The following is a 22,798-nucleotide window of genomic DNA, read 5'->3' on the forward strand; positions in this document are numbered from 1 at the left end:
CCGTGTAGTGCGAATCCATGCTTTCTTGCTTTCCTTATTTTTGTCGTCTTCCTTTTTTTTCATTGCTATTGTGTGGTGTAGCTCACTATATCCACGATTCTTTGTTAAACTAATAGACAAAAATAAATGAATTTTTCGTTAGATTTGAGCAAGAATAAGTGTTGAAATGAACCAATTTTCATATGAATATGAATAGTATAACAATTGAAATGATCAATACGGAAATGAACATATATTAATATATAAATGAACATATATTAGTGTATAAATGATCATCCATTAATATGAAAATGAACAACTATTAATAAATAATGAACATTTTTGCATAATTCAATATGAAAATAAACATCTATTAATATATAAATGAACATGTATTGGTTTAAAAATGCCTATGAAAGATATCAATCAATGAACATGAAATATATACGTGAATAACTCTTGAAGCTATCAATATGTGATTTACCATACATCCATATGAAAAAGACATATATTGAAACTCAAAATTGAACCGAGCATGAAATATTTGAAGAGGATGACCAAAATATAAATATTTATCAATATTCTAATAATCGTATACTAATATATGTGAAAAATCATATACTTTTATGTGATTGAACATACATCTGTCAAAATACAAATGAACACTCATCAAAATAATTTTCCACTCTAAACTATGAAAAAGAATGAATATTAATACAATGACTACGTAGTAATATGTAAATGAACAATTATATTAATCATTTATTAACATGTGAATGACTGTATACTAATATATAAATGAACATTTATCAAAATGAAAATGAACATTCATTAAAAAAAAAACCACTACGAACTAATTTAATTAGTGCTTACTTTTCTCCAGATTCTTTGATATTCTTCTCTGAAACTGTTTCCTTTGTACTGCAAAAAAAAAAAAAAAAAAAAAAAAGACTTCATATCCAAAAATCAAAATGTATTTATTCAGCTTGCTAATATTTAAATGAAAATTAGTAAAAATTATTAAAAAGCAATAGTTAATACTCTTTTTTCCATGTTTTACACTTTGATGTTATTCCTGTAACACTATTGCAACAAAAATTTATTAAAACTAGTGCTTATACTCTTTTTCGAACTAAATATGAACAAAATCACTTGCTCCTTTGAATTTCGACCTTGATTTGGTAGTAATTGAACAATTTTTTTGATAATTTGTCACAAATTCGTAGAAATATTCGGATTTAAAAATGCGAAAAATAGGTGTAGAGAGAGAAAATGCAGAAAATGGGTAAGGAGAGAGAAAGTGAAATGAGAATGATGGTTTTTTTTTTTTTTTTTTTTTTTTTTTTTGTATATATATGGTGGGGAGGGGGACAGTGCGTTTATGTAGTGAAAGTGAGTATTTGAGGAAAGGGGTGTAGGGTAAGATGCCTAGACTAGAGTCTAGCCATAAATAATTAGGCAGGGCAACAGGTGCCATCGCCCCGGGCCTAAGGGAAGAAGGCCCAAATTATTTAATACTTCAGATTTTTTCACACACACACACACAAAAAAAAAAAAAAAAAAAAAAAAAAAGGAAAAAGAAAAGAAAAATATTCCAATTATACTATACGTAACTTTCAATATCACATATTCTTTTCCCCAAATTTCAACTTCCAAGCATAATCAATGCTTAAATTCTTTCCTAATTAATTCCCTACAGATTATTAATTACCATAGTCATTCAATTTCCCTTCCAAAATAATTCTTGTCATGGTCTTAATGTCTTCTCAATTCCATTTTACTGGTTATCTCCTTTAATTTATTTTTACAATTTTCCATCCTCAGTAAATTTTTTTTTTTGAATAGCTTCCATCCTCAGTAAATTAGTACTGTATTATTTTGATTTTATATGTTCTTTTGTGTGAATTATCATATTTTATAGTTCATTGTTTGCGGAATTGGAGTTGAAATATTGGAGTTTATTGTAGATGCTTTTATTGGTGAATATGCATCTAAAAATACTCGTAGACTATGTTTTGTATGATATGATTATTTTGTTTTTGTTTTTTTTTTTTTAAAAAAATTTAGACAGGATCTTACTTAATTTTAAGGCCTCGTTTGGTTAACATGGGATAAATTCCCATAGAAAGTGGTATTTCATGGAAAGTTAGAATTCCCGTGAATTTTGAATGACCAAGGGGGTCTAAGTAATTTAGTTTCTTCATTTCGTTTATTGTAAGTTGAACGAGATTGTTTATTGTAAGTTGGTATTTTATAATTGGATCATTTCATAGCAAAGCAAAAAAATCAAATTTTATTTTACATTTTTTACTCTACTTGATAATTAGGACCCCAATTTATCATTCCGCCCATAGGCCACTAAAAAGCTAGGAACAGGCCTGTGCACATAAATAAAACAAAAAAGTAAACATCATTCTCCTTTATAAAATACAAGCTTTTCCCTTAACTTTTTTTTTAAAAAAGTAAAAATTATGTCATATAGTTTAACAAAACAAAAAGGTACATGCTCCCAAAAAACGTGTTGTCATGTTATAAATAATACACTTTTTAATATTTCGATTACCATTGTTTTTGTTTGTTTGTTTTACAAGATATTTAGGGTGTTGGGTTTTAATGCTTGATCACTCTTAAAGTGGTATTGATTTTGACATAGATTGTAAAATTTTACTTTTTTTATTGCTATAATCATAAAAAGAGTATTACATTAAAAATGAAAGAGTTTGTAATTCTTAAGTTATAACACTAGATACATAATAGCTGTATCACATTGACGCTAATACCATATTAAAGGACTAAAGGCCTGTTCACATTTACTTAATTTCAATTCAGTTCAGCTTCAATCAGTTCATTTCAGCTTTTAATTTCTTTCTCTCATAAAATATTCATTTTAGCTCATTTCAGTTCAGTTCGTTTCATCTTCAATCAGTCCGTTCAGTAAATGTGAACAGATTCTAACTCAATAATATGTTAATGATCGTGATGAAGTGATGATTAAAGCTGATAATTAATTTATATACTTTATTCTATCAAATTTCATATTCTATCCGAGCTCAAATACTAGTCATGGAATATACTACCTCCGTATGTTTTAGTTGACACGTTTTGACTAGAGCATTATTCACACACTCCCCTTTGACTGTGTTTTGTGATTTATACATAATGAAAAATATAGTCATGTGCGATCTTGTTAAATTCATTATGATATATATTTTCAAAATACATCAAATTTTCATAATTTTTGCTTATTAGTAATTAAAGATATGGTTGAAATTGTGTGTTAACAAACGTGACTATTGAAACGTGTCAACTTAGAAAAAACGGAGGAATTATCTGATGAAGTTGGCAACTGTAAGAGGACAGCTGGACAGGTCTCGGGGGTCCACGTGTTTAACTAAGAAACCAAGTTAAAAGATTCAGGCGCACCCATGTCACGCCACGTGCACTCTTACTCCATTTTCCTGCTTCGCTGGGCCATACGCAAATCAATGTGGTACTTGTATTTTACTACTGGGACACACTTAACGTTGTAGGACCCTGACGCCGTTAGTTTAACCATAGTTAGTTACAACAACTACGATTAGGGGAGCAATTAAATTAATAAATGACGTGATTTTGATGATGGTTTAAAGATAAGAAATTAATCTCATAATCTCATCCTAATCTAATTCCACCGTCCTATTCTTGGGCAAAATGGTCAAAAACAACTTATTACGTTGATGATTTTAAACACTTTTAAATGATGCATGCATACACACAATAACTTGTACTTTTATTTTTGACAAGTGCATACACAATTACATATTGCTAACATTTAAAATTTCTAGTGAGGTTAAGTTTTCAAATTGTTATTCTTTATTCTTTGTTCCTTTCATTCATTCATTATCCGTTGTTTTATGATCTTAATACGAGAAAATAAATAAAGCAAAAGTAGGAAAAATTACAAAAGAGTAGAGAGATTAACTAATGCTTGATGTATAATAAACTAATTTTCTAGTAGCTTTACGCGTTTTTTCTCAACTTTATATTTTTAATTTATAATTTCAAGTAATTTACGTATGAAATAAGTTAAACATATATAGTACAGTATATTTTTTTTTTTTACTAAATATCCTTTCGAATTGTTGGTGGTGGTAAGATTATCTAAAGCCTTTTATATTCTGGGCCAGATGTTGGGCCATAAATAACAAAATAGGTGAGCAACTTTAATCTCATTTAATTGTGCTATGATCTGTGAATACAGATTTGTTTACTGGGCTTTATTATTATTATTCTTGATGGGAGAAAATCATATGTCCCATAATTTGTGTCCTACTGGTGTTCCACTATATATGATTGGTTCTTAAAATATTTATTTGCCTTTTAGAATTTGAGAAGTGGGACCTTGTAATTATTACAACCAATAATATTAAGTTGAACACAAATGGAACATGAAAAATGGGACAGAGGATTTAAACCCATTTGTGATAGGCTTGTACAAAACTACCCGAGAATTCGAAAATCCGATAATCCGATCTGCAATCGATCCGAGTTTTCATTTTTGATCGGATATCCGATTCGATAAAACGGATATAAAATGCAGATTTGGATGTTAATCTTCAAATTTTCGGATTCCGATATCCGAAAGGTATCCGAAATATAAAGCCTAAGATAGTGAAATATATATAAAATTTTTAAATTGTTCATATAAAACGAACCTTGTATTATTAACTTATTATATTTTTAATATATTTGATGATTATATTTATTGCAAAATGACTACTATTTTATTAAAAATATGTTGTACAACTTAGCGATAAAAAAATGGTACAATTAGTGAAATTTAGAAAGTAGTCATAACAATTTTACTTAATATTGGATAATGGATATCCGAAGCATCCGATCTAGAAATTTTGGATATCCAATATTTTCAAATCGGAGATATCAATTTCTGATATCTGAGTATTCGGATATCCAATCCGTGAACAGGCCTAATATTTTATAGCAACTTAGCAAGTTTGATGTGCGTGTGTGCGAGAATCCTTGGCTCTCATGCGGCAATGTGTGTGTCCTCCATTCTTGTCATTAATAACAGTACAAAGCCACTTTAATGCGAAGTAACACACTTTAAAACAACCGAAACATACTTTTTTTCCTTGGTGACTTGCGATGAATCAGACTTTTCCTCAAGCAGAATGTAATAAAACGTGACCGTATCTCGTAATTCTAGGTGCAAACTCCACTTCGAACCATTAAACCCCCAATATTAGTAAGTCATCCACATGAAAATTGTGTCAAGAGTAGCACAACTGATTTAAACCCCTTTCACTTTTAAAGAACTTTAGGATCGATTCTCATTATCCGTTCTTATTACCGTATTTTGTAAACAACAAAAGAATTTAAATAGTACAACTATTTAGGGCCTATTCTAATACGTTTATTTTCAGTTCAGTATATTTAGTTCAGCTCTAATCAATTTTGTTCTAATAAGTCTAATTTTGTTCAGCTGAGTTCAGTCAATGAAAACAGGCCCTTACACGTAATTACGAAGTACTCAATCAATCAATCAATCAATCAATCAATCAAAGCCTTAATCCCAAAAGTGGGGTCGGCTAACATGAACCAAATTTGATTATTCCGTGTAGTCATCAACATAAATCTTTCTCCTCCATCCCTTACGATCCAAAACTTCATCCTCACGTAAATCCATGCACTTCATATCCTTCCTCACTCCTTCCAACCAAGTCATCTTTGGTCTCCCTCTTCCTCGTTTAATCCCTCCATGGTCCCACTCTTCCACTCTTCCAACCTCTTCCAACCAAGTAATTACGAAGTACTGTAGTAATTAATTTGGACAAGGTTAATCAATGAAGTTAGTACGAGTAATAAAATGCCATTTAGGTAGGAACCAGAAGGGTATAACTGTCTTTTAACCTTTAAGCACCGAATGAACCAATCCTATACACACAGAACTCCTTTATATGACTCCACTTAACGCTCCATCCCACTCCCAAGTCCCAACCAAAACTACCCAAAATGAACCTTAACCTTCAAAACTCCGCCTCTTCGGCAACCGTCCTCACGACGGTGCTACTACTCATTCTAGCCAACATCGACGCAGCGACAGCGGCATTGCCGCCATTCGCTTGCGATGCATCAAATCCAACCACTAAAAAATACGCATTTTGTAGATCAAACTTGCCTATTAGACAACGCGCCAAAAATTTAGTAGCGCATCTAACGTTAGACGAGAAAGCCTCACAGTTAGTAAACACTGCCCCTGCTATCCCCCGCCTCGGCATCCCGGCTTACGAATGGTGGTCCGAGGCGTTGCACGGGGTTGCCGATGCCGGTCCCGGTGTTTCTCTTAATGGTAGCATTCGTGGTGCTACTAGTTTTCCTCAAGTTATTCTTACTGCTGCTTCATTTGATGTTCAACTTTGGTACCGCATTGGTCAGGTAATTTTACCTTTCCTAGAGTTGCATATTTACTGTGATAACTTTTTTTTTTTTGTTGTTGTTTATCCAAATTAGGATAAGGTGTTATCACTGTCAAATTGTAAATGTGACTATTAAATCCAGCTGAATAGAGTTACAGAATTAGTTATAGTCCATCTCTCTGTTCTTTAATGTGACTGTCAAATTCAGGCGAACAGATTATATCATTGTCATGTTAAACTGTTAAGTAGCATATACAAAGTTGTAAATTCGATAAACAGAGTAATAATACATTGATATTTGATACGAGTAATGTTAAACTATTATTATAATCAGTTATTTCAAACAAACAAACCAAAAAAATAAAAGTAGCATATTAAGTGGAATAGAAAGTGATTTAAGTAGATTAATAATAGAAAATGGAGGGAGTATTACTCTATGGTCCAATAGTCCAGCAGGTTGTTTTACTTTCTGCTTTGGTATGTCCTACTTGCATTGATTATCCAGTCTAATTACACTCTTTTTTGGAAGTTGTTCTTTCTACGGTGGAATCAGTAGTCTAATTTTGTTTATGGAGTACTTTAATTGTTAGGATTGAATAAACTTTCACATAGATTAAGGACGATGGCCAAAGGTTCACTTTATTTGAGAAAAAAATAAATTAAGTTCCGATAATGGTTGAAAAATATGATAAGAGTTACTTAAGTTTACAACCAAAATAAGTTATAATAAGTCTAAATTCAAGTAAATTTAGATAAATGAAAGTCAGTTGAAAATATCGTACCTAAGAACCTAAGGCAGACAAATACAAGTATATACTCTTTCAGTCCCAAATTTTTTGTAAATGCATAATGGTTAATTGTTTGTAGATTATGTGCCATTGCTCATACGAAGTATGTTGTGTTGGTTTATAAACAAATTTTGTGCTCATACGAAGTATAACATGAAATATGCTATCTGTCATCTCATTAATCCTTACAGTCCTTTATCACCCAATTATGTAAATTCGTAACACTACTAATGAGTACTTCACAATAGAATTGTTTTCAAGATATGATACATCATGATAACATAAAGTTGGTCATAGATGGAGAAAATTAAATAAAATGCCAATAATTTCCCAACAAAAGAAGGCCCAACATTTAATATTAATTGAATAATGTGAAAATGAAGGCAATAGGAAAAGAAGCAAGAGGGGTATACAACCAAGGACAAGCACGAGGAATGACATTTTGGGCACCTAACATTAACATTTTTAGAGATCCAAGATGGGGTCGAGGTCAAGAGACTCCCGGAGAAGACCCTTTGATGACGGGCAAATATGCAATGTACTTTGTCAGAGGTTTACAAGGTGACTCTTTTCGAGGCGGCCGACCTCTTGGTCACCTTCAGGCATCGGCGTGCTGCAAACACTTTACAGCGTATGATTTGGACCGTTGGAATGGTAACACTCGATATGTCTTTGATGCTCATGTAAGTCTCCTAACCAACCATGCTATGCAATTTTTACTCCTTCAAGACTTGACTTGTACAAACTCTATAACTAATTTAATTAAAATTGTGTGAGTGTATGACCAATTATAAATCTATACTCCATACTTGCGTTACATTGTACTTGTACCTAAAACACATTATTCCCTACCGTAATTAAAAGTTGTTCAAACGTGTTATTTTCTCATTGGCCGAAAACGATGACGAGGAGTAGCACCATGTTACTAATTTCCTCGTCACCCCACATCCTTTATTAAGTTTTTGTAAGGTTGTGACTAGTGGTACACCCCCATAATCATCGGGAAAAGGGAGCATGAGATTTGGAACATTGTTCAAAGATTCTTCTTCTTAACCCCAAACACCGCCTTATGTGTTACTCTGTCCTATACCAGCATGTCTTGGGACAAAATGTTCAGGATTATAAGACTCCACTACTTGTAAGTTGTAACTCGTCATAATAATAAATGATACTAGTATAAAAAATGTAACCTTAGTTCGTAAAGGTTGGAAGTTCGAATCTTACTAAGTGAGAGTCATTAAAGGTGGGGATCCTCGTATCATACAGATTCATCCCCTACACTAAAAGATCATTTATAACAAATTTTCCTGAATTTTATTATAGCAAAATCCTAAAACTAAAAAAAAAAATTAAAAAAAAAAAACCCTTAACAATATGAGGACTCGAATAATACGAAGTAGCATAGTACAGGTACCATTTCTATGCAAATAGATAACTTATTCTATTTCATGGAAAATATGTACATGCAGGTGACTGCACAAGATATGGCAGATACATACCAGCCTCCATTTGAGAGCTGCATACACCAAGGAAGAGCCAGTGGCATAATGTGTGCCTACAATCGCGTCAATGGAGTTCCTAATTGTGCTGATTACAATCTCTTAACTAAAATAGCTCGAGGAAAATGGGCTTTTGACGGGTAAATTCCATCAATTATATGCTTAAAATCAAATAACAGACAATTACATCTATCTGAGACGAAGATAGGATGTAGATAGTAGTACTTTCAATAAAATGTTCAACATTTAGTAACCTCATAACTACAATTTAAAAGACACTAATATCTATAGTAATGCATCAGATATATCACGTCAGACTGTGATGCAGTATCGATAATACATGATGCTCAAGGATACGCTAACACACCTGAAGATGCAGTAGCAGATGTCCTAAAAGCTGGTAACTATGACTTACTTTACATAAATTAGCACCATTCTCCAATTTTCAAGTCTGTTTAATATGCAAGAACTAACTAGTGTAACTACAAATTTCCTAATATGCAGGAATGGATGTAAACTGTGGTTCCTACCTGCAAAACTACACAAAATCAGCAGTACAACAAAGAAAAGTGGCAGAAGCACAGGTAAACAGGGCACTTGAAAACTTGTTTGCAGTGAGAATGAGGTTGGGTTTGTTTGATGGCAACCCAAAAAAACTGATATTTGGGGGTATTGGCCCCGCTCAAGTGTGCACCCGGGAGAGTCGGGCCTTAGCACTCAAGGCTGCTCAATCTGGCATCGTCCTGTTGAAGAACAATAACAAGCTACTCCCATTACCTAAGGGAAAACCCTCCTCCCTCGCTGTCATAGGTCCCAGTGCCAACAAAGCTGAGACACTTCTTGGCAATTATCATGGTCATCCATGCACTTCTATAACCCCACTTCAAGCATTGCAGAGCTATGTCAAAAACACAAGGTACTATCTAAACTTCAAATCTGCTCGTCTGATGTTACTAAAAGATGCTCAATTAAGAACAATAAGCTTCATTTCGTTCAATATATGTGCAGATATCACCCAGGATGCAACAATGTGGCTTGTTCTGCCGCTTCCATCCGAGAAGCTGTGGCAATTGCAAGGGGAGCCGACCATGTTGTGCTGGTAATGGGACTGGATCAAACACAAGAAAGAGAAGACTATGATCGCACAAGCTTGGTGCTTCCAGGTAAACAATACAACCTCATCACTCAGGTGGCTAGAGCTGCAAAGAGGCCAGTGGTATTGGTGATCCTCTCTGGTGGTCCAGTTGATATAAGTTTTGCCAAAGTAGATCCACACATTGGCAGTATCATCTGGGCTGGGTACCCTGGTGAAGCAGGTGGTGTTGCACTCGCACAAGTCATTTTTGGAGATCACAACCCAGGTGGGTACAAAGAGACTAGAATTTCTCCTTAAAAAGATTGTGCTTTTCTACTATTAGATTCTGAAAAAAAAAGTAGGGCTCAACTTGCATATAGACTATTTTTCTTGGCCTAAACCAGCCTGACCTGATTTTTCAAATTAGGGCAGAAACTTTCCAGCCAAAGCCCTAGGCCAAATAAGGGTTGTATTATTTGCTACGGCCGAGAATGTACCATGATCTACTCTACCTATATACATGAGGATTTCCTCAGACCCTACCAGCAGCCAATGTTGCCATATGATCATTATTGTTAATGGTGGTTGTGCTTTAATTCTCAATATTGGGGTGACAATAATGACAAGTTTGTGGGATTAAGAACTAATTAACACTTGTGATCATTGCAGGTGGAAAATTACCAATGACTTGGTATCCACAGCAATTTGTCAAAGTGCCAATGACAGACATGAGGATGAGAGCAGATCCTTCCAAAGGCTACCCTGGGCGCACTTACAGGTTCTACCGAGGCAGGAAAGTCTTTGAATTTGGACATGGTCTCAGCTATACAACCTACAAATACAAGTTCACTTCAGTTCCTCAAAAAATTTTGAATTTGAATTCAGTGGGAAGTGCCAAGGTGGCTAAAAATACTGATTCTATGAGGTATGTTGTTGTTGCCGATATGGAATCAGAATCTTGTAAGACAATGAAATTTTTAGCAACTGTTGGAGTGAAAAATGAAGGGGATATGGAAGGAAAGCACCCAGTGTTGTTGTACAGTAGGCAAGAAAACACAACCAATGGAAGTCCAATGAAAAAGCTAGTTGGTTTTGAGAGTGTTAACTTGAAAGCAGGGGAAAAAACAGAGGTCCTATTTAATTTCAGCCCTTGTGAGCACCTGAGCAGAGCTGACGAAGATGGGCTTATGGTGGTAGAGGAAGGCACTCACTTTTTAGTCGTGGGTGATCAAGAGTTTCCAATTGCCGTTCATATTGCTTGACTGATGATTCATTGTTGAAATCTCCGCAAACATCAACACCAACCCTGCAACCCATCAGAAGTTGTTCAAACTAAACTTCTCCCACCGAAGGATTCAGCTACTCAGCTAATGTGAAGGATCAGTGATAATTTTTAAAATACTAGGCTGGGTTACTAAATAATAGTGGAAGCCGTGAGTCAGATGAAATATGCTTCTCATTCTTCTACTATAACTTGGAAATCAGAAGCCATTTAGAAAGCAAACTGTTCATTAATTCTGTAATCTATAGCACAGATTATGCATAAGATGAAGTATGCTTTAAACATGTTTACACAAAAAAGTATCTACAAGTGTCTTTCTTCAAGTCAAGTCAGTTGAATGAACACCTATTTTAAAAGTCCCACATTAGGAAATCATGCAACCCATGGGGCTAGAAATTAGTCACTCTACAGTTAATGAGGGCGAAAGGCAGTCATGGCAATATAGAGCTGTATCAAATATGTTTAACTTATTTCTTCGAAAAAAAAAAATCTAAACATGTTCCAATACTAAATCTTTTGATGGCAGAAAAACATGGCAACATCTATATAAACTTACCTGAGGGTATGAATATGTGAAGACCATAGAAATAAAAGCAAGAGCAATGTCCAATGACAGAGAAGCAAAGGGCATGAAAATTCGGGCACCAAATGTTAACAGCTTGCCAGGCCGCAATGGCCTATAGAGTAACAGTTGTTTCACAATTTTTTTTTCTTCTCTCAGGTGTCAGCTGATATGGTAAATACATACCAATGGTTAATGTGTGCCACAACCATGTCAACGACTCAAATCACTCCAAAGACCCTCTAGTTGTGCTGACTAAGATCTCTTACTTAAAAGAGTTAAAAGTCTTAAAACTGCAAGTAAAGAGTGGGGGTTCTCAATGAGTCAAGAATAGATCTCATCTTATAGTACAGTATAAGAAATGATGAAATTTTAATAGTAGAATTTGATGCAGGAACCTTTTGTTTGCAAGTAGATAAGTTATATCACGTCAGATTGTATGCTGTTTCAATCATCCATGGTGAGACACCAATATTTTTAAGGTTGGTAATGAGAAATTTAGACAAGTTATTTGACTAATTTTATTTGTTGCTTTCTTTTCAAAACCAATGAATCCTAACTCCAGTTTATCACCACAAGCCAATCTATCGACTAATTCCCGAGAACAGCAATCTAAAATAAATAACCCTGAAGGGGGGGGGGGGGGGTAAGGCTCCAACTAGTTTCATGTTAAAAACTGTATCTTAAACACTTAAAAAAAATTACTAACTTTAAGAAATGCAAACAACAGTTACCATGGTATTAAACCCTTTTCATGGATATTATAACTAGTTGAATTATAGGCAGGGATATCAACTGGGGTTCTTACCTGCAGCAGCAGACAAAGCAGCAAACTCTGAGAAGAGGTTGACAGGACACTCCACAATCTGTTCTCTGTGAGGATGGGACTTGGCCATTTTGATGACAGTTTAAACTAGAAAATCTGGAACTTGAAAGCAACTCATTCTTCTGAAATACCAACAAGCTTCTCCTTCTGTCAACAACCAAAAGCGACACCAATAGCAGCATTAAGTATCATTCTGGGTGAAACACTGGAGAATGCATGTCAGTCTCAACTCTCAATTGATGAAGTTGTTGTAATGAATTCAGAGTGTTTGTAAATGATTCAAAGAAAATTAGTAAAATAGAGAGAAAAATTAGACCTTTGATTAATGAAAAGACAAAGAGTCTTCGATAGGTGTCTTTTGGCCCAATTCTCCAAATGCCCAAGCTAACAAATTTCTGAATAGCTCTTCTACCATCCCTTCTCTGATATTTATATCCTCTACACAATTCCCTAAGTTGCTACCTAGTACATTTAATTAATTGCTGATGCTTGTCCATATCCACGCTGACAAAATAGTAGCTTTACGCATCCACTACTTGGTGTTGGTATGATCCCCTGCTGTCTGGTCAACCTGCTCAGCTTGTTGTTTGGGCTGCTGCTTGGATTGGTGCCTACTGTATATGAGTAACACAGGTGGTAGGCTGGGATTTGTCACAGTAGAGAAAATAGCTAAAGAAGTTGACTTTGTGATGTAGGTAATGGGATTAGATCAATATAGGTCGAACTTGGGTCTACAAAGTAGCAACAGTGTCCGGTTACAGGGTTGCACAGGTTCTGACTTCTGAGTTACCCTCATGCTTCTCTGTAGTGATCCAGTGGATATAGATTTTGACAAACAGGATGGAAATATTCGACTAATCTTATGGGTTATTCAGGAGAAAATTACAGGGACTGCCCTTGCTATAACATTTTTTCATCAATCATATAGCCCAGGTATTATTCAGGTAATACATGAGTTCACAAATGAAAGAAAAGTGATCTTCAATTCTCAGCATAACACACGCACAAGAACCACCACTAACGTTATAATGTGCTAAGAAGTATGGGATCCTAAGGTGCCAATGATGAACGTGAGAACGAGGCCCAAATTCAGGTGTCAGGTTATCCAAGAGTCCTGAACAAACTAACCAAATTTACAAAGGCCAAAAGGTTTTAAATAGTTGAATATGGTCTCAACTTCTCAGAAAGACAAATAAATTTCACTCAGCCCAAAGCAATCTCTACCAGAATCAATCATAAAGTTACCAGAGCACTCGCATGAGCTCCACATGCTATGCATTGGTCTCAGAGTTCAGGGCTGATATAATTGAGCAGACCAAGATTGTAAATTATCATTATCAATGGGTAGATGCTGAATTAGCATCCTGTAATGCTATAAGCAAGACCTGAGGGCTCAAATGCACAGGTCCTTTGAAATAAGTGATAGGATTACAAAACATACGTCTAGATGCAAGAGAGTCAACAGATATTAGAATTGATGTCAGCCTCTGGGAGCACTAACAAAAAGCCTGAGGATGGATTGGTAATAATTGAAGACTGCTGCTATTATCTGGTGCTGGGAGAAGAAAAATTACCATTTGAGAATTGGGAGCACCAATAGTCAGCTCTGAGCTTATATGAGTTACAGTTCATATAGAGTTTATGTAGTTGAAGTGATGTGCCAATAACAAGTTCCTAATTAGTTTTGAGTGTTTCCTAGAGACTAGTGTTGATGTTAACTTGTCAAGTATATATCTACAGTAGAACAACATTTCTGCAAGAACAGATCACATGAGAAGAAGAATACTGTAAAGCATATGAACAGATTTTATAAGTTCAGAAGATTTTTTTTTTCCAGGAAAAAAGCAAAAAAGTGGAGGACATATCATCCAACATATCTTATATTCAGTCGATGCAGTAAAATTGTTATGACAGCAGGCGATATTGAGAGAAAAAGAATTGCGAAAAATGAAACCACAACATGAGATTCTCTAGGGAGGGAACAATGCCTGACAACTACTGCTTCATTCCTTCTGAAAGTAGCAACAATAAAACCGGGATCATCCTTTGCTGTCCAGGCCAAAGCTGGAACTGTTATCTCACGTGTCCCATCAGGGTGTATAATATCGCAAAATTTATGGCTGTGAGCACTGAATATTATCCTGCAAAGCATAGAAAAGAAAAATCTTTGTCAGTCCCTTGAAAGCAGTTTAAAAGTATCTTAAATGGATACTTCTTCCATGTTAGGTGTCCCTTTTGAGCACTTTACAGTTTTACACTTTAATTTACGAAAAAAATATATATGAGAAACTTTTGTTTTATGATGATGTACCAATATTAGATTCTTGAAGGTGAGTCCATGTAACATAGGTCTAATGAATGCATAAGAGCTCAAAGACATAAAAAAAAAACCCAATCTATATCATCCAAAAAGAGGAAAATTGATGGGGAAGGGTATTAAGACTAATAAAAGGGTACTCAGCAGCATTCCTGTATCCAATCATTAATCATTCCAATGACTAGCAGCAATGAGTACTTGCACCAAATAAATCTGGGGTTTCTAGACTATTACAAATTATTAAAGAAGGAAGCAAACAGAATTAAAGAAAAGGGAAGCATGGAAGATGCTTTGAAGATGCAAAACCATAGCAATACCTAGGTTTAAGTGCCTGAAAGATGTATTCAGATGCATTTGGTGGAATAGTGTGCAGCAAGTCATATGGTCCTGAATCAGTATCCGCCCTGAAAGCAGTTTAATATCATATTAACTCAAAAACAAAGAAACTTAGTTGTTTGCAGAACTATATATCAAGAGCAAAATAAAGTAGTGGCAGGCAGCTGGCAACAAGAAGATACTTTTAATTTCTAATATAAGCTTATTTGCCATCCCCAACAAAGTCGAAAAGCATCAGGCAAATCATAATACAAGTTACAGTTAAGGTTTTATTGTAACATTTCAGCAAATTGGTTTATAAGCACCGTTCCAGTATCTCATCACATGTAACATGAAAGAACAGGAATATAGTAAATAAAAATGGTGATTTTAGACACCAAATTTAGACCAAGATACACAAGAACATGAATAGTGAATCAAATTGATAGCAAATGCCAAGAATACAAGAGCTATATTATTTCTATAAGATGAAAGGAAAGACAGGTGATCCCTCCAACTTATATAAAACATCTGCAAGGAAACTCACCTCCATAGCAATTTCAAACTGTCTGGAAGAGAGTTCCAAATGGCGCTGGAGCTGCTCTCTGGATTGCAGTAGCTATTTGATATCTGTTGCAAGGGGATATGAAGCAAAAGGACAGGGCCAGATTGTGGTGAAGTGGGATTATCTCTCCATCTGTGCTGATAGGAAGCTTCGTCAGCAGCATTCAATTTGACAGATTGTTCTCCATCTTCAAATTGTGTTTGTAAGTATGCACTTTCAGTTTCAATTACTGTCTCAACATCTGACAGAAGTTCATTGTTGCCACAAAGCAATGCCATGGCATTGATTGAGATGAAACTAACATTGCTCATCCCAAAGCTACCACAGCCTCCACGATTCAGCTCTGGGAAACTGCTAGCAACCCGGCGTACTAAGCTGGCCTTCAACTTACTACATTCTCCAATATCCCTGTCACCCAGAGTAACATGAAAAGGCAGGTGAAGATAGGGACCTATAATCCTTTCAAATTGCTCTACCACAGATGACCATTTTTTACTCGTCAACTCAAATCCTTTAGCAGAAACATCTCCAAGGACTAAAAGTATATCAGGCTTCAAAATATCAAAAGAATTCTGCTTCAATCATATTAGCTGATGTTAAAGATGAACTAGTCAGAGCTGAAACTCGCAAAAGGGGATCACACAAAACTTATACAAGCAACTCGAATAAAAATTTAATGTCTAGAAAAGGGTCTTTCGAAAGAAACTCTATTCATCCCTATTGTATAGACAACATATATGCATATGTTTATTGATCCTTCTAAGCTCTGAAGAAAATTCTGTCACATAAAATTTCAGGAAATGAATCCTCAAGAACCTTGAAATACAAAATTGTCTACCATGAACTAACAAAGGTAAAATAAGTCAATTACTCCCTCATAACCGAGCTATAACGATTTTCGACATACAATAGACATAGGATAGTCATTTAACTCTGGCACATTCAAATTCACAAAGCAAGTGATTGAAAAGAACAATCTTCTATGTCCCGTAGTTGATCAAATGATCAAAATCAATCCTATGCATAAAGATAAACTAAGTTGACAAAAGGTCAGACAAATCATAAACTAGAACTTGGGAGCTTTTCATGATCAAGCAGCAATTTGATGATTATTATTAAAGAATTAAGCTTTATGACTACAATATTTTAGTCCTAAATTAAGCACTAATCTAATGGATTTCGCTATAACTTATAAGTATCTCATATCAGTATGTCTCCCAAAGTCAAAGCTACCAATATTCTCGAACATTCGGGTTTTAAACGAGGTTTCCGAACACATAAGAGTGTCGAGTATCCAACACGGGTAGTTGAAGTAAAAAATGAGCACATAGAGTATCGATTTTTACATTGCACTAGTATCACTTACAATAAATATAGGGATAAACCCAGTTCATCTTTCAGCACATAATGTTTAAATTACCCAACATAACTACAAATCTAAGCACTTTACACAAAACACCCATAAATAGCAAATTCTAAGCAACAAGTAACATTGTATATTGCAAAAACTACACAAATGTAAAAAAGGGCAAAATTCAAAAATTTAGGAGAGAAAATACCGAGAAAAATTGGGACAAAAAGTAGTCTCTGAATAACAAATCGAAGAATGAAGAATCAGAACCGCGTAAGAGTAAATTAGAGACAAGAATGGCTGTTAAATCTTCAGGATTATTGTCAAAATCATCAAAAAGTGTTTGATTGGAATTAGCATTTGCAATTTTGCAAGAGGGAATGGTAATTTGATGTTGGTAAATGTCAAATAATGTAGCAAATAATGTGACTGATAATATGATTTTCCAACTATTTGACATTTTTGGGGAGTTGAGTGATCAATGAATTGTTAGTAGAAGATGAGAGAGGAAGTGAGTGATTACAGGATGATGGCTGAGATATAGGAGTTCAGCCTGAATTTTCTTTTCTGGTCGTTGACAACTGAACACAACAATCTCAATGCTTGTTCCAAAAGTAGCCCACACTAACACAATAATACCAGTCGAAACGGTTGGACGGGTAGTTTTGGGTTCGGGTTACTTTCGGGTCGGGTTATTTTTTTGGTTATGGGTTTAGAAAAGCTATGACTTTGAATCTTCAGTTGCTGAACAATTGAAAGGAGAACAAGGATAATGCACAATTGTTTCGGCTTAGAAAGTTATGTTAAAAGTCAAAGCGTGTCGGATATTCAAGAATAGAGGAATTAACAATAACTTATGTAATTATGTTATATTTTAGTTGATACATTTGTGTTAATCGCGTTTGTAGATGCATAACTTAACGTTTAATATCTCTAATAAATTATACAATTATAATAATGTATGGTTGGTGCACCCGGGTGTACCATGCGCATGGTGCACCCGGTTATAAAAAAAAGTGGAAAGAACATTAGGTGTATGAAAAAGAAAATTTACTTTCTTGAAAAAGAACATGTTTGTTTTTAACATAGAACATGCATTACTAAAGAACATAAAGACATTACGCAACGAACATGATAAAAACTTTATTAAATTTCATGAAAAATAACAAATTAACGTAAAAATTCTCTACCAAGATTTCAGTTTCCCAAAAATAGTTTTTTCTCTCTCCAAAAATTTAACTTTCCATAATTATTTTATTTTTCTCTCTCTAAATTATTTTCAACTAAAAATAATTCAAGATTTCATTTTAAAATTAAATTTCAAATTTCAAAATTTAAAATAACATAAAAGAACATAAGTTAAAGAACATGCGTTAAAGAACATAAGTTAAAGAATATACGTTAAAGAACATACGTTAAAGAATTCATTACTTAAAAGAGCATACGAGCCATTTTTCAAAAAAAAAAAAAATAAAAAATAAAAAAAATAAAAAAAAAAAAAAATACGAGCCAAATTCAAAGAACATACGAACCAAAAAGAAAATATTTTGTATTATTGAAAAACATGTTATCAAACATATATATATTTGTTAAACACAAACATGTTCTTTTGCCAAACACAAGATGTTCTTTTTCAAACACTAGTATGCATGTTCTTTTTCAAATACTAGCATGTTCTTTTTCCAACGCTAGTATGTTCTTTTTTTTTTCCCATGTTCTTTAAAATATACCTAATGTTCTTTCCGGGTGCACCATGCGCATGGTGCACTATACTATTTTCACAATTATAAAGTTGATATTATGAAGATATACATTGAGATGATTTTAAGTTTCGAAAAAAAGCCACCTAACTATCTAAAAAAGAAAGGAGGTATCAATTACTTTTTTACAACCTGCTATTTATAATCAGTTAGTCAAACCAACTTTATCAATTACTCGTAGTTACCAATTAATTTCTTAACATGACCAAAAGAAATGGGCTCACAAACGGAAGTTTTTGACAAATTAGTTTGTGGGTATCAATTTTTATTGTTTTTTTTTTTTTTTTAATTTTTTGTGAAACATCAATTTTTCTTTTTTTTGTTTTTAGGCTAGATTTTTTAATTATTGAAATAGATGTGGTTTCCAAAAATGCATATTTAAGTATTTATTTAATAGATATTTTTGACAAAAATAAAATCCTAATAATAAACACTAATCACAGTATATTGACACATGCTTCAGCTACCGTATAATCACATTTCACTATCAAATATCAATGTATCACGGATCAAAATCCATGTAATATAAAGATTAAGTTACACAAAGTATAATTAACTAGATCATCAAAACCTGCTCTGATTATCTCAAACTTTACCACCTAAACTAGCTAATATCGACCACTTCGATTTTTTTGATTTTTTCTCATTCTAGTAATAATAAATGAAGGCATACTTGATACGAACGTGTACGGTTGACTAACAAAAAGGGCCACACCCAAAACCAAAACAAATATGGACAAATAGATAAAAGTTAGAGAGACAAGTCCAACAACAAAATCACCCAATAGCTCAAATTCAATTCAATATACATGTGTCCTTAATTTTGCAAAATTTACTACAACTTCTCAACATATCACATGAAACCCAGCCCTTCATCTTCTCCTTCACACCATACACTCAGTCTCTGCAACAACAAACAATTTTCATAAGGTTTACTTCTTTTTCTTTGTTTTTAATTGATGCCCATTTTTTGTTATTGTCTTTTTTTTCTATGGTTGGTTTGATTATGTTTATAATTCATGTTATTACACCCACTTTGAATAATTGAATTAGATGATGATGATGATAATTAGATTTTCTTGTTGGTCAAACATTTGATTGTGGGGTTGTTGACTGTTTGATGATTGCCCGTTTCGTTGTTGATTTTGGATTGTGAAATTGAGTTTGAATATGAATTTGATCAAAGGTTTATTAAATTATTCTGGGTTTATTTTATTATAATATAATTTTTTATTTTTGGGTTATTGGTTGCCATTTTAACTTAAATTCAGTCAACCCTTCAAAAATGGAAGAATATAATAGTGATATAATTTGATCATATCAAATTTGATCAAGAGGGATGTATTAGACTGTAATTTTGGCTTATATGAAATATAATCGAATAAAATCAGCAAGATACGTACCAAAGATTTTGAAGGGTTTTTATTTCTTGTTTTATTAGGGTAATCAGCTTACAGCTTTGCCTTGATCACTATCCATAAACATATACTATCTTATATTTCATGAAATGACCAAGACAATCGACGTTAACATTATCCCAATACCTCTAATACGCTTTGAATTAACTCTTGTATGATACAGATGTTGTATTTTTTATAGGCTTCTTAAGTGGAATGATGAAATTTATAACACATGTATTCCTAATTTGTTGATTGTTTTTGTACAGTGAATAGTGATGAGTACAAATTTGAAGAAAACTGATTCTAATGCCCATGAACAGTCTTTGCCACATGAAGAACAGCTAAAGAAGGTATTTTCCAGCATCATAAGCTCGTAGACTCGTGTTAATTCATTTGATTTTGCCAGGGGAGCAAACACAACCCTTCTGACATTGTTATATATGGGTCTTAATCGCGTTGAGTATTTGCAGATTGGTGAGGTAAGGGCGGCAATAAGTCCGATCCCTGCAAAGCTGTCTAAATTTTGCTCTGATGCATTAATTTCAAGATACTTGCGAGCACGGAATTGGAATGTTAAAAAGGCCACAAAGATGTTGAAAGATTCTATGAAATGGAGATTAGAATACAAGCCTGAACATATTTGCTGGGTATGTGTGTGCTCTTCTGGTCTGTACTTGTTATGTCCAAAAATATTAACAACTGGTTGTAACCTGTAACTAAACAAACTTGCTGGGTATTTGTGTTCTATGCTCTGTACTTTTAATGAATTTAAATGTTGAAAATTGATTGTAACTTGAAGCTTTATATGTTGTTTTCATTGATTTAGGAAGAAGTTGCTTGTGAAGCTGATTCGGGCAAAGTTTACAGATCAACTTCTGTTGATAAGGAAGGGAGACCTGTCCTGGTCATGCGTCCTAGTTGTCAGGTATCATTTTCTTGTTGATGAGAAAGATGAGATGATATTTTTCATATGAATGTAGATCATGTAGGGTATGGTGGATGTGTGCATTATGTGTTTATTCTTTGGTGGTCCGTGTATGGCCATAAATGGGCTTGTTTTCATGTTGGAGCTGTTGTTTTTTCTGCTTGTTTTCCCTATTAGCTCGTCTGATGTTTAGTCATAAATTAAGGGAATCATATTAAGCTTGCAGATGGTATATCCTTTTTGGATATGCATGCTAATATCCTAGTGGTAATGAAGATGATAACGAATGGTTGTAATGAGTGGTAATGAAAAATTATCAAAGAAGAGTGGAAATGAACTTGTATGGGTATTCGCTGAGCCTTAGCTTGTTAAGGACTGCTTGATTTTAGTGTTTTTGTTCTTTGTGGCATGAAATCAATGTTCTTTCACTCTCCTGTTTGAAAGGTTATCATTGTGTTTTATATACTCGCCTCCTTGTTAATGACTCATTGATTTGGGTGTTTTTGTTGCAGAACTCAAAGTCTGTATCAGGACAAATAAAATACTTGGTATATTGCATGGAAAATGCCATCCTAAACTTACCACCTAATCAAGAGCAGATGGTCTGGCTGGTTGATTTTTGGAATTTCAATCTAACAAATATTTCAGTCAAATCAGCAAAAGAAACTGCTCATGTACTACAAAACCATTATCCAGAAAGATTGGGTGTTGCTGTTTTGTATAATCCTCCTAAGTTTTTCGAACAATTTTACAAGGTATTCCTTCCTTTACTTATCTGATAACACTATTCCTTCCTGGACATCTTGTTGCTTATTTCTGCATGTCATGTTTTCTGGAGTACTTAAAAGGGCTCAAACCACTGTAATTGCTTTTCCTTTCTTACTTTGATGAAGCCGACATTTTGTGCAAGAATATACATGTATACTTTTTAACTTAAAGTCCAGCTTAGATGGAGATATTTTGAATAATGCAACCGTGCCTCTATCTCATTCCAGTTAGTCAAACCTTTTTTGGAGCCTAAGACTCGGAAGAAGGTGAAGTTTGTTTATGCTGATGACGAAAATTCCAAGAAGATCATGGAGGAACTTTTTGACATGGACCAGCTTGAATCTGCATTTGGGGGGAATTGTTCAGAAGGTTTTGATATTCAAAAGTACGCTCAAAGAATGAAAGAGGATGATGAAAAAAAGTGCTCTTACTGGGAGGAAGGACATGATGCATCTGTTGCCCCCAGTCGTGATGGTCTTATTCATGAGAGCTCACAGTCACATAACGATGATCCGACCGAGGGGGAAGACTCAGAAAATGATGGTAGGTGTACTCCATCTTCATCAACTGCTGAGGATTCCCAATCGTCTACTCCAGATGCTGATTTGTCAGTGGCTAACATGAGCCTTGAAGATCCTGAACATATTAAAGCTTGATATGATAGCTAAGAGGCTAAGACTGAGTCCGATTAATCTCTAGGTATGATGTACCAACAATGTAGACCAAATTCTTGCAAATAATCCTTTCTTCAGAATCATGAATGCAAATATGCAATTCAAGTTTTTATGCCTCATCAACAGAAAAACAGCACTGATGGAATTCAAGGCGATCCTTGACATGTTACTTTTTTACAATGCGAAGAATACAACTGGGGAAGGGAGGAGATGATCGTCGATTTCAAAACCGGGTGTTGCCACAACCAACTTGCCATACCACAATTGAAGAATGCAACTATTCTGATTTATACTCT

The 22,798-nt window shown here is 34.2% G+C and overlaps 3 protein-coding genes across 4 annotated transcripts; 2 read left to right on the top strand and 1 right to left on the bottom strand.

The window, feature by feature from the left end:
• The first annotated feature begins 5,915 nt into the window (after window positions 1-5,915).
• LOC145613467 (putative beta-D-xylosidase 7) lies at window positions 5,916-11,323 on the top strand. Its single transcript, XM_081668576.1, has 7 exons — window positions 5,916-6,414; window positions 7,567-7,866; window positions 8,653-8,822; window positions 8,985-9,082; window positions 9,187-9,598; window positions 9,691-10,043; window positions 10,427-11,323. The coding sequence occupies exons 1-7, from the start codon at window positions 5,992-5,994 to the stop codon at window positions 11,017-11,019; spliced, it is 2,349 nt and encodes a 782-aa protein (XP_081524702.1). The 5' UTR covers window positions 5,916-5,991; the 3' UTR covers window positions 11,020-11,323.
• Window positions 11,324-14,291: 2,968 nt separating this feature from the next.
• Window positions 14,292-17,533, bottom strand: LOC145613642 (uncharacterized). Its single transcript, XM_081668733.1, has 4 exons — window positions 17,184-17,533; window positions 15,607-16,196; window positions 15,062-15,148; window positions 14,292-14,568 (listed from the first exon to the last, which is right to left on the bottom strand). The coding sequence occupies exons 1-4, from the start codon at window positions 17,433-17,435 to the stop codon at window positions 14,292-14,294; spliced, it is 1,206 nt and encodes a 401-aa protein (XP_081524859.1). The 5' UTR covers window positions 17,436-17,533.
• A 1,955-nt stretch (window positions 17,534-19,488) lies between these two features.
• Window positions 19,489-22,527, top strand: LOC145614212 (uncharacterized). Of its 2 annotated transcripts, none has more exons than XM_081669230.1 (6): window positions 19,489-19,665; window positions 20,402-20,485; window positions 20,606-20,782; window positions 20,962-21,060; window positions 21,573-21,815; window positions 22,056-22,527. In XM_081669230.1, exons 2-6 carry the CDS (start codon window positions 20,411-20,413, stop codon window positions 22,482-22,484), a joined length of 1,023 nt encoding a protein of 340 aa, XP_081525356.1. In that variant the 5' UTR covers window positions 19,489-19,665; window positions 20,402-20,410; the 3' UTR covers window positions 22,485-22,527. The 2 variants fall into 2 exon arrangements, with proteins under 2 accessions (XP_081525356.1, XP_081525357.1); XM_081669231.1 differs by lacking the exon at window positions 19,489-19,665 and adding an exon at window positions 20,244-20,305.
• Window positions 22,528-22,798: the final 271 nt, after the last annotated feature.

Source organism: Chenopodium album, chromosome 25 (genome assembly GCF_948465745.1).
Source record: "Chenopodium album chromosome 25, dcCheAlbu1.1, whole genome shotgun sequence".
Classification (NCBI taxonomy): Eukaryota; Viridiplantae; Streptophyta; class Magnoliopsida; order Caryophyllales; family Amaranthaceae; genus Chenopodium; species Chenopodium album.